Raw genomic sequence first — 12,140 nt, 5'->3', positions numbered from 1 at the left:
GAAACATAGTTTTTAAACTTAATACTAAGAACCCAGTTGCAGTTACGACTCGTGTCTAGTGCATTGATTTGATATTCGGTCGAATATAGTCCAGTGTACCTCTGGAACGCGGACGGGCCCTGCGTTCAACCGGTATACTGTTCTTTTCATTTTATTTGCACTTAGGTTATCGTATGGTTTGCACAGTAGTTACGATTGATTGGATTTCGATTTCAATAGATATTATATGGTTTGCAAAGCAGTTACAATTAATTGGGTTTCAATTTCAATAGCTCTTGATTTCCATCGAATGTATATGGTTTGCGTTTGTGGTAATGCCCGAACAGTCATCACTGAGATCTTGAAGTGCGTCCTGTAAGGGATTCGATCCCTGTGTTGTCTTTTAAAAGCACTGTCATGAACTTTGCTTTCATTTCAAAATCCATTTATGATCTCTGTATATTTTGATATTGTATAAATATTAGTGAATGCTGGGTGTTTACTGAACAAGGGTTTTATGTGTAATGTCTTTGTAAGGAGATTGAGATCATTGTTGCAGTGATACACAGTATTTAGTTTCAGTGTGTAATTTGGTAAATGCATTTAATGATAGTCTTGTAATCAGGTATATTAGCAGAGTGACTTGAGTGTTTGGATGATAGGTGACATACCCCAGTCTTCCGTAAAGAAGCCCTGTGACCTACATCATAACCACTTAGCCAACAATCCTTTATGTCTATATACTTTAGACGCATGCCTCTAAGCTTACGCATCCTGGTCGATAATAAATATAGTCTAGTCTAGTACCCTAGCTAGAACACTATAGTGTTCCTTTTGTGCTCCTTGCCACCATGTAGATTTGTGGTGAGTTTTTTGGCAGAATTTTTCTAGGAAGCTTTTGGGCAATTTCTGGCTAGGTGGCCTGTCTCAAAGCAGGATCGACATTTGAAGAGGACACTTTCATAATCGAGTTTCTGGTTCCACACATAGTCTTTACTTGTTAGGTGTATCTCAGCTGGGAATCCGACGTTGAAGTCCATTTCCACACAGATGCATGCATAGGTGGTTCTGGGATATTCCTTTGTTTCTGGGCACCTGCAATAAAAATTCCCAATTGCGTTTCCAGTGGCTTTTAGCGAAGAGAAATTCCATTTCCAGGAAGCTCTGCGGCATCAGCAGGTCATCTGTTTCTTCAGGAGATTGCAGAGTTGGTTTAAGTGTGTGTGTGTGTATATATATATATATATATATATATATATATAGATATAGATATAAAGTCGTAATTTTCCATAAATTATAAAACAGTAGGTGAATTGACATATTGTTAAGGTACTTCGTGTGTAATGATCACCAATTCTAAATATTATGGAAATACAACCAATGTAATCCTCAATTAGAAGTTTTAGTAGTCATAATCTATCTGTTATCATATAAATTTGAGATTAAACTAGTTATTGATTGTTCAATTACGAAAATAAATAAATGAATAAATTAAAATAGAAATTATAGTCTAACTATTTTATGTTTTTCTTCGTCAATACTATTCTAAATACGATTAAAAATTTATTGAAATCACAAATTTAAATTATAAAATTTATATAAAAATTTTCCAAACACAAAATCTATTCATACATTAAAAACACACTTTAAATTAAAAACCGCAATTTCATCACAAATTACATATAAAACTTTAAAAAATAATAATATTAATACAAAAATAATCTGCCATAGTTAAACTGTGCCTAATTGTACCTCCTTGATTATATGTCAACGAAGGATACCTTATAGGTCGGGCACGCGCTTTTCTATATTAGAAAAAGAGAGTTTTGATGATCTTGGAACAATTGAAGAAAAAATTATCCGTACCTGTAAGAAATAAAAAGGAACACAACGTACTCCCTGTGACAATTATTGGTTATAGACATTTGTTATTATAGTTAATGAATAATATAAAGAGATGCCCTCCAATATAATTATTTTGTGCCTTTATTATATATAGTATTGTGTTGTACCATGTTAAATGTAAAATATTGGAATGATTTAAAACATTAATGGTTTAGTTTATATTTTAAAAACGCAAATGGGTTTTGACTTATTAAAAACTAGTGATGGATAAAACACCACACCATACAATTTCATGTGCCTTGAAAGAAAAAATATACATGGAGTAAAAGGTGGAAATCACCCATCATGGGTTGCTTTACGGATGTTAACCATATAAGGAATATATGGTATAAACTTTACCTTGGAAATAATAATTGGAAAATCTTTAGGTTCAATCTTATTATTTTCTTTAATTGTGAAATTCTTTTTACTAAGATTAGGATATGCATTTATGTTAATTTAAGTAAAAGTGTTTACACTAAAATGATGGTCTAAGTTAGCAACCACCCTGCGATCACTTTTAAATTATAAAAATATTTTTTTTATGTGTAAAGTTTGTTTTGATGGTGATTAGCGGTATTTGAAAAAAAACAGAATTTCCTTTATTTTTAAATAAATAAATAAACACCTTTGTAGAAAGTTTGGAAATGAAAAAGCCCATCGGCTGGAGTCAAATAAGATCTTCACGGGACCTTGCACTTGATTTTTCTTTTCTTGTCCCTTTAATTTCAAGTAAAAAAGTTCCTTTAGATTATGAAATATGGATCATAAATCAAATTCTCGAAAACGATTTAATTTTAGGATCTTTAATAGATGTTAAAAAAAAGCGATTGATTTAACAGATTTTCTAATGGTTATCATAAAATGGTTTATTAGAAATATATATAAAAAAAAATAGTTAAAATTGAAAAAATGAAAATTAGAGAGAAAATGTATCTCGTTAGTTATTTAAAATAAAATAAATGAAATATTTATTTATTACTTTTGAACTTTGCTCTAAGCATGTTTAGAGATTTGTTAGCAGAGAGAATATATAGTTTAAGTATTATATGTTTTTGTTTTATTTTTTTAATTGTTATTTTTTATTTTGTTTGAAATTTGGTAGGATCTTTTTATTATAAGTTTTAGTTATGTAATGTGCAAAATTTAAGTGTTTTAAGAGTTTTTTTTAGGTTTTTAATTTATTTTTTTAATAGTAGGAAAATTCAAATTATCATTGAGGACAATTATATATGGCTACTGTGTTTCAATGCAGGCTCACTCATTACCGATATTCAAGGAAAATCACGCCACTGGATTGGCCATTATTTGACAAGGAAAATCAGGCCACCTGGAATGATCGAACACGAAAATCATGCCCCCTAGAATGACTTGCTAGTGATCTGTAAGGGGGCAGAATTTCACTCCTACAAGATGCCTCTGGGTCTTGGGCCATTAACTTATCTCCTTGAATCCAAAAACGAGTTTTTAGCCCTTAATCCATTTATGTATTCAAAAAATGTATTTAAACAACTAAATTTAAAAAAAAAATTGTTAAAATTTGTCAATTAAATTTTACAATCTTGTAAAAAATTGTATTATAAAAAAAAACATAATACTTATCTAAACAACTCCTTATAAAAATTATTTTTAAATTTAATGGACTAAGGTATATTCACGGGGCTTTATTCAATGAACCTCTGACATATCACGTGCATTCATGGTATACTAAACAATACCCCTAATTTAGCTACATGTTGGAAAATACCTCTAAAAAACACATTTTTTAACCAATACGAACACATTACACCTTCCCAATTTAAAAAACGCCTACTTTCACTAGATATTGTAGGTACCATTTTTTCATTAACATTTATTATGCTCTTTTATATTTTTTTAATTAATTCTGAGCTCTTCATTAACTTTGAGCTCCATTTTTTACACCGGCCAATATAAAAACTCTTTACCCTCTAATACATTCTCAATCTATTATGTTATTTTTTCCTCAATATATATCCTCCAATATGAACCCACATGATATGGTATTACTCCCCTAGTAAATCCCCATAAATATATTTTGGCACTTAATAATCTTTTACATTTAGAAATATCATACTTATTTTTTTTCAAAGAAAACAAATTTTTTACTTTTAATCCATTTATATATTCAAAAATATATTTTAAACCATTAAAATTTTAAAAATTACTAAAATTTACGATCTTAATTTAGAAAAAACAAAAAAAACAAACTTAATTTCTATCAAAACTACTCCCTAAAAAAATATCTTAAAAAATTTATTTTTAAATTTAATGGACTAAGGTATATCTTGGAGCTTACGTTTGGAAATATTATAGTCGGCAAGCCAAATAACATAAGCTTAAACAAATGGATATTGACATGAAGTTGTTTTATTATTGATGAATAATTTCGCTATGCAAGTGTGAGCAAAACTTAATTTCTATCTAAACTACTCCTTAAAAAAAAATTGTTAAAAATTTTATTTTTAAATTTAATGGACTAAGGTATATCTTGGAGCTTACGTTTAGAAATATTAAAGTCGGCAAGCTAAATAACATAAGCTTAAACAAATGGATATTGACATGAAGTTGTTTTATTATTGTTGACTACTTTCGCTATGCAAGTGTGAGCATAGAATCTTCAGCTCGCCTTCCTTTCGCATACTTCTTTTTCGATGTTAAACTTATATCTGGGGTGAGGGGCCACCTTACTATTAGCATAGAATCTTCATGTCTTTTTGTTCCTCCTCCACCTCATCAAAAAATCCAAACAAAAAGTGAGGAAAGAGAAAAGCTTATATTTTCTCGAGAATCTATATCTGCTTAAACTCAATCTTATCTATTTAATTACCCTTTAATCATCGAGTTTCTAGAGAAAATAGGACTAAAAAGAGAAAAAAGGTAAATTATTTTGGTGGAGGAAATAATAAAAGTAGTATACATTTTGGAGGGGAAAAACATCAATCTCGAAGTATCTAATAATTAATGGTGTGATTGAGAGAATAAAAGCTTAAATTGAAATTCAATTCAAGAATGCATGACACATGACAAGATGAAAATAATGACAAACAAGGACCTCAAGAATGTGAAACCTCTTTATTTATCCACAGATTATTCATATCATTTGGTGTGAAAAAACTGTATTAAGAGAAGAGACAAAGTTGTAGACATTTCTTTTGTACTTGCATTATTCATCATTGTATGTCATTTTTCCATTGTATTAAACAAATTGGGTATTGACTTTAGCACTTAAACTATCCCAATCACACTTTTTTGTCGAGATATTTATGCCGTGCCACAATCTCTTTCTAGGTAATAATGGTCACTTGCGTTAGTGCTTTAATTTTTGTTGATTATTTTTTAATTGCCTTTAATATTGGTTGATTATTACACGTTCAATGGAAATGGGCGATAAGGCATACTTATTGGAAAGCATATGGACCCAACGGTTAGGCACACGTGTACACTTAGGAGCAAAACATGTGTGGGAATTAATTATTCCTTTATACAATAATTGAGTTACAAAACAAAAAATATAAATCTGAGTTACAAAACAAAAATTGTAGGTTAGAATCTATTTATTTTAGGTTTTGGAAGGTATTTGAGTACATTTTCAGTGTAATTAGTTTTTAGTCTAGATTTTTTTGGAATCGAGTTGCTAAAGTTTTTCAAGGTTCTGAATTTTGCTAAAGTTTTTCAAGACACTGAATCTATATACGCAGTCAAAAACTTATTTTAAACAATGAAATTTAACATTTGGTAAAAAAAATTCACAGGATTTTGACAAAAAACTTCAAAACATAATATGTTTAGACAATGTCAAACTATATAATGTAGTTTATGGAAATATGTATACACCTTAGAAATGAGTGAAAACATAATATTCTATCAATCTTGCATGAAAAGTATTCACCTCTATAGTGAGATCCCTACTTCATAGGGAAAGAAATTTGAAAGATGTCACTTAGATTGTTGCATTTGCTATGTTTTGAAGGGTTTTGGGGCATATTTTTTAGTCTAATTTGTCCATAATCTGGTAGGGATTTCTTGGAAGCAGAAATTTGAGTTGTAAAATAGGTTTTTCAAGGTGCTAAATCTATATATGTAGTCAAAAACCTATTTTAAACAACAAAAATTAAGATTTGGCCAAAAAATATTTCACAAAATTCCAACCAAAATCTTCAAAACATAACATGTTTAGACAACACCAAACTATATAATGTAGTTTATGGAAATATGTATACACCCTAGAAATGAGTGAAAGCATAGTATTATATCAATCCCCCATGAAGAATATTGACCTCTGTAGTGAGCCCCTACTTGATAAGGGAAGAAATTTGAAAGATGTCACTTGGAATATTGCATTTGCTAGGTTTTGGAGGGTTTTTGGGCATATTTCCTACTTGATAAGGGAAGAAATTTGAAAGATGGCACTTGGATTATTGCATTTGCTAGGTTTTGGAGGGTTTTTGGGCATAGTTTCCAATCTATTTTATCGAGAATCTAGTACGGATTTCTTGGAACCACAAGTTTGAGTTGTAAAATCTCCACAATCCGAGTGTGCAATAGATTTTTCAAGATACCAAATCTATATATGTAGTCAAAAATCTATTTTAATCAACCAAAATTAAGATTTGGCCAAAAAATTTTAGACCAAAAACCTTTAAAAACATAACATATTTAAACATTATATAATTTATAGGAATATATATACACCCTAAAAATGAGTGAAAACATAGTATTTTATCAATCCGACATGAAAAATATTCGCCTATGTAGTGAGCCCCTACTTGATAGGGAAATAAATTTGAAAAATAACACTTGGATTATTGCATTATATAGTTTATAAGAGTATGTATACACTCTAGAAGCGAGTAAAAACACAGTATTTTATCAATCCCACATGAAAAATATTCACCTATGTAGTGAGCCCCCTACTTGATAGGGAAATTTTTTTTGAAAATTGACACTCGGATTATTTCATTATATAGTTTATGGGAATATGTATACACTTATTTCATTATATAGTTTATGGGAATATGTATACACCGAAGTGAGTGAAAACATAGTCTTTTATCAATCCCACATGAAAAATATTCGCTTATGTAGTGAGCTCCTACTTGATAGGGAAATAAATTTGAAAATTGACACATGGATTATCGCATTATATAGTTTATGGAAATATGTGTGCACCCTCAAAGTGAGTGAAAACATAGTATTTTATCAATCCCACATGAAAAATATTCACTTATGTAGTGAGCCCCTACTTGATAGGGAAATAGATTTGAAAATTGGCACTTGGATTATTGCATTATATAGTTTATGGGAATATGTATACACCAAAGTGAGTGGAAACATAATAGTATTTTATCAATCCCACATGAAAAATATTCACTTATAGAGTGAGCCCCTACTTGATAGGGAAATAAATTTGAAGATTGACACATGGATTATAGCATTATATAGTTTATGGAAATATGTATACACCAAAGTGAGTGAAAACAGAGTATTTTATCAATGCCACATGAAAAATATTCACTTATAGAGTGAGCCCCTACTTGATAGGGAAATAAATTTGAAAATTGACACATGGATTATAGCATTATATAGTTTATGGAAATATGTATACACCGTCGAAGTGAATGAAAACATAGTATTTTATTAGTCCCACATGAAAAATATTCACTTATATAGTGAGCCCCTACTTGATAGGGAAATAAATTTGAAAATTGACACTTGGATTATTGCATATAGTTTATGAAAATATATATATATATATATCGAAATAAGTGAAAACATAATATTTTATGAATCCCACATTAAAAAATACACTTGTAGAGTTAGCCCCTACTTGATAAGGAAATAAATTTGAAAGGTGACACTTGGATTATTGCATTTGCCATGATTGTTCGCCTGACGTGGACTTCGTTCCTCTTAGCGGGGAGAGATGGCTTGAGGGGTTTTGTCATGTCAATCGTTGAAATTCTTCTCCCCAGTGGGCAGAGCAATCAATACCAATCTCATACGAGTGAATGCCTTCCCCATGGGACCATGGGGTTAACTACGGAACTATGAGTATATAACATGAAAATAAACATTGGGCAAAACCCTAAACCCCAGGTCGCTAGTGAAGTAAAGAATGTGCCGTTGGTGGGGGTGGGGTGATTTTGTTCTATTTAGCATGGCCGGCGGATGTTCTCCATAACGTCTAAGGATGGACATAGCAGCCATCACCATCATCATGGTCACTAAATCATGCACGCCCCGCTAAACGTAATTAACTATCTGCTAATTGGCCACCAGTGAGTATTATTACCAACTAGCACGCCTCTATTATTATGACTAATTTAATTAGAATATTTGGAGCAAAAGCAAAAGCGAGATGGACGATAAACACAACACAGACAGCCACTCCAGGACTGCGCAGCCATAGCCGCCACTCTTCAGCTCGTTATAATTATAAGTGTGAGCGTTTTGAAGGTGCTGCGTTCATGGGCGAGGCAGTACAATGATGGATTGACGGCACGTCCCTAGATAGATCACAGAGAGACAGATAGATAAAGAAAGGCAGCTCAGCTCCACCCAGACTGGTGATCCGTTTGGAATAGTTGGACCGTGGATGGACGCCTTTTGCATTACGGATTTACAGTTTAAATTAATCGACTGCTTTAAGGAGGCGTGATAAACTCCGCGAGCCGTTCACACGTGAGTAAGAGGAGGCCGAGGCGGGAGGTTGGAGGCGGAAGGGGAGTGAATCGCAGGCGAGGATGGGGACCAAGGACTAGGACTGCAACAGAGCAAAAAGATGAAAATAATATTATAAATTAAAAATGAGTGGCCAGCCAGCCAGCCAGGTACTGCAGGAGACACGGGAGAAATAAAGTTGGAGCCACTGTACTTGTTTGCACCTTCAGAAACCAAGTCTTTACTCCCAGGCTCTTATCAAATCACTGATGCAAATTGAACTATAAATACGTGTTCAACTCAGTGGCATGGCGCGTCGACATTGGCGGTAGTGAGGGGGAGAAAGAAATATAGAAAGAGTGAGAGAGAGGGTTTTGTTTGTTGTTTGAGACTTTGAGTCTTTGTTTATATTTGGTTGCTCTGGGATTCGATCTCGGGCCGGATTTGTTTGGGTTGTGATGAAGAAAATGGCGCTGGTTCGTGAAAGTTACGGCGTGAATGTAAGAGAATTTGATGGGCTGAGGGATGTTGAGCAAGTGGAAAGGCTGGAGAGGAGGTGCGAGGTAGGGCCGAGTGGGAAAGTCTCGCTATTTACAGACCTCATGGGCGACCCGATCTGTAGGGTCCGTCACTGCCCAGCTTATGCGATGTTGGTACGTTATCTTTTGTCTGGATATTATGTTCCCAGAGTTGCATTCTTTTTCATTTGCTTGCCTGGATCAACTTTGCTTTAACGGAAAGGCTATTATGCGGGCCTTGTAATGCTGATGCCATTTCCTGCAACGTTTCTTTGTCCTCTTGCCCAATTTATCAACTGCTTGCTTGCTGTAACATATTCAGGTTGGCCTATATTTCGATGATTGGGCTACTAGACTCTGATTTTTGTTCTAGCTGGCGGGTCTTTGACAGTGGACAGACATCCAACATGTGTATATAGAAAAATAGCATTTCTAAAACGGAAAAACGAGCGGTAGCGGTTTCAAACTTTCTGCACTGATTAACGGCTTTGCTTGTTTCTGTGCGTTCTTAATGGTGGCAGGTTGCTGAGTTCGGACCTGAAAGAGAAATCGTGGGGCTCATCCGAGGTTGCATCAAGACAGTTGCATGCGGGAATAACAAATCTTTGGAGGGCAATAATGTTGCCAGTCCAGTTCCAGTTTACACCAGGATGGCTTACATTCTTGGCCTCCGCGTATCACCGAGCCACAGGTATGGATTAGAGCTGTGCAACAGATGCTCTTCTTTAATTCTTCTGGCGACAGATGATTTTCTTTAATTCTTCCGGCAACAGATGCTTTTCTTTAACTTTTCTTGCTGGGAGACGATCTTTCGTGTCTTTTCTTTGAGTTTTGCAGACGATCTTTAATCGTTTTTTCTTATCTTTGGGTTTTGGAGACGATCTTTAATGGATTTTTCTTATCTTTGGGATTTGCGACGATCTTTAATGGATTTTTCTTATCTTTGGGTTTTGAGGACGATCTTTAATGGATTTTCTTTGGTTCTTGAATTGTGCAGACGGATGGGAATTGGTCTGAAGCTAGTAGTGAGACTCGAACGTTGGTTCAAGGAGAATGGAGCCGAGTATGCTTATATGGCCACTGAGAAAGACAACGAGCCGTGCATAAAGCTTTTCTGTGAGAAATGCAATTATATTAAGTTTCGAACACCGGCCATACTGGTTCAACCGGTTCATGCGCACTCCAAGCGCATTCGTTCCGGTGTCAAAATCCAGAAGCTGGACGTAGCTCAAGCAGAGGCTCTGTATAGAACCTATCTGGGAACCAGAGAATTCTTTCCCCAAGATATCGATGTCATCCTAAAAAACCGTCTGTCCCTGGGCACTTGGGTCGCCTTTCCTCAAGGGGAAGAATGGCCCAAAGACGGAGGAAGGTCTGTACTCCCTGGTTCTTGGGCTGCTCTAAGCGTCTGGAACAGTAGCGATGTGTTCAAGCTGGAAGTGAAGGGAATATCAATAATTAAATACATGTACGCTGCCACAACTCGCTTCTTGGACAGAGCTTTTCCTTGGCTCAAGATCCCCTCAATTCCAGACGTATTTCATCCCTTTGGCCTGCATTTTCTCTATGGACTGCACGCAGAGGGACCCAAAGCGCATAAGCTAATGAAGGACCTCTGCCAGTTTGCACACAATTTGGCCAGTGAGAAAGGATGCAGACTGGTTGCCACGGAAGTGGGCAGTTGTGACCCTCTGAGGTCTAGCATTCCTCACTGGGCCTGCTTCTCCTGCCCTGAAGACTTGTGGTGCATAAAGAAGCTCACAGATCACAACGCTGGCGATGGCGAATGGACTAAATCGGCCCCGGGGCTTACTCTTTTTGTTGATCCCAGAGATTTCTGATCAAGAAAGCGCTCGCGCTCGCGCTCTTCTTCTTCCCTGTCATCGAGCAGGAGGAAGAAGAGGGTGTCCGTCGTTGTAACTGTCTAACGATCATTTAAATTTCCCGTAATTAAACCAAGTTTTAATTTTACACATTTTTTATTTTCTCTCTATTAAAATTTATGTTTTATTTTTTTCCCAACTCTCTAACGATCATTTAAATTTCCCGTAATTTAAATTTTAAACCCAGTTCCAATTTTATACATTTTTTTTTCTCTATCAAAATTTATGTTTTATTTTTTGCGAAATAAACCGGCGGTAATAACAGTCCAAAACATTTTTTGCGAAATAAACCGGCGGTAATAAGAGTGCAAAACGGCCAAGATTTGGCGATGGCAGTTTCGTTTCGAAATTTAATCGTACGGGTTAAACTCAATAGTTGCAAAGTAGACATGATGAAAAAATAAATATGACTATTAATTTTTTTTCGCGATAAGTTGAAATTGGGTATATTGTCGGTTAGCTTCAACATTAGATGGAAAATTGTGTATCTAAATATTATTACTAGGATATGTTGACATTGAACTTCTTTAAGATACTTTGAAAGAGTTTAATTCTCTTAAACGTAACTCTTATATTCAAAGCTTTCTCTCATATTTCAACCTTATTTATTAAAATTAATTATATTACACTTATTTATTAAAATGAATTATATTACACTTTGTCCACTGAGCTTTAAGTCTCTCAAAAAATAACTCTTATTTTCAACACTTTTCATCATATTTCAACTTTATTTATTAAAATTAATTATATCACACATTGTAAACTCAAGCAGTTTATTTCATTGCAATATAGTTTATTTAATTGTTAATTTTAATTATGACCCTAAAATAAAATAATTATATCTATATCCAACGCTGATAGGGCAGAGTGCCAAGTCCGGCAGACGCTAAATATGGTGAGAGTGGGAATTGGTGGGATTCCTTTTTGCACTTTGTAAGGGCTAATAGAGTTAAAAAGAAAGGGAGGATGTCGTTTACGGAGAGTCGGTCCGCATGCGTGTAAGTAATATGCTTTTTTCGGAACGGGTCGTGGATGCTTCTAAGAATAAATAGTAAGAGTGGATTCGAGAAAAACATGACATTCTTCTTATCTTATACATCTATAATGGGAGACAACATTATTGTCCCACCTCACCTCCCTTCCCTCCCCATTTTTGTCCTTTCTCTTTGGTTATGTTTAATTTTATTATTAAGTG

The 12,140-nt window shown here is 34.2% G+C and overlaps 1 protein-coding gene across 1 annotated transcript; it reads left to right on the top strand.

The window, feature by feature from the left end:
* Positions 1-8,242: 8,242 nt before the first annotated feature.
* On the top strand, positions 8,243-11,033 carry LOC149223323 (putative N-acetyltransferase HLS1). Its single transcript, XM_089383267.1, has 3 exons — positions 8,243-9,197; positions 9,584-9,753; positions 10,060-11,033. The coding sequence occupies exons 1-3, from the start codon at positions 9,003-9,005 to the stop codon at positions 10,901-10,903; spliced, it is 1,209 nt and encodes a 402-aa protein (XP_089239393.1). The 5' UTR covers positions 8,243-9,002; the 3' UTR covers positions 10,904-11,033.
* Positions 11,034-12,140: the final 1,107 nt, after the last annotated feature.

The sequence above is a fragment of the Pinus tabuliformis genome, chromosome Q (genome assembly GCF_031772625.1).
Source record: "Pinus tabuliformis cultivar Carrire ecotype Pingquan chromosome Q, CPIR1, whole genome shotgun sequence".
In the NCBI taxonomy this organism is placed as follows: Eukaryota; Viridiplantae; Streptophyta; class Pinopsida; order Pinales; family Pinaceae; genus Pinus; species Pinus tabuliformis.
This window is presented reverse-complemented; position numbering and strand designations above follow the sequence as displayed.

Coding starts and splice junctions, on each gene's coding strand:
- LOC149223323 (XM_089383267.1), top strand. CDS start 9,003: ATGAAGAAAATGGCGCTGGTTCGTGAAAGTTACGGCGTGAATGTAAGA. Junction 9,198..9,583: donor GCCCAGCTTATGCGATGTTG/GTACGTTATCTT, acceptor TAATGGTGGCAG/GTTGCTGAGTTCGGACCTGA. Junction 9,754..10,059: donor CGCGTATCACCGAGCCACAG/GTATGGATTAGA, acceptor TGAATTGTGCAG/ACGGATGGGAATTGGTCTGA.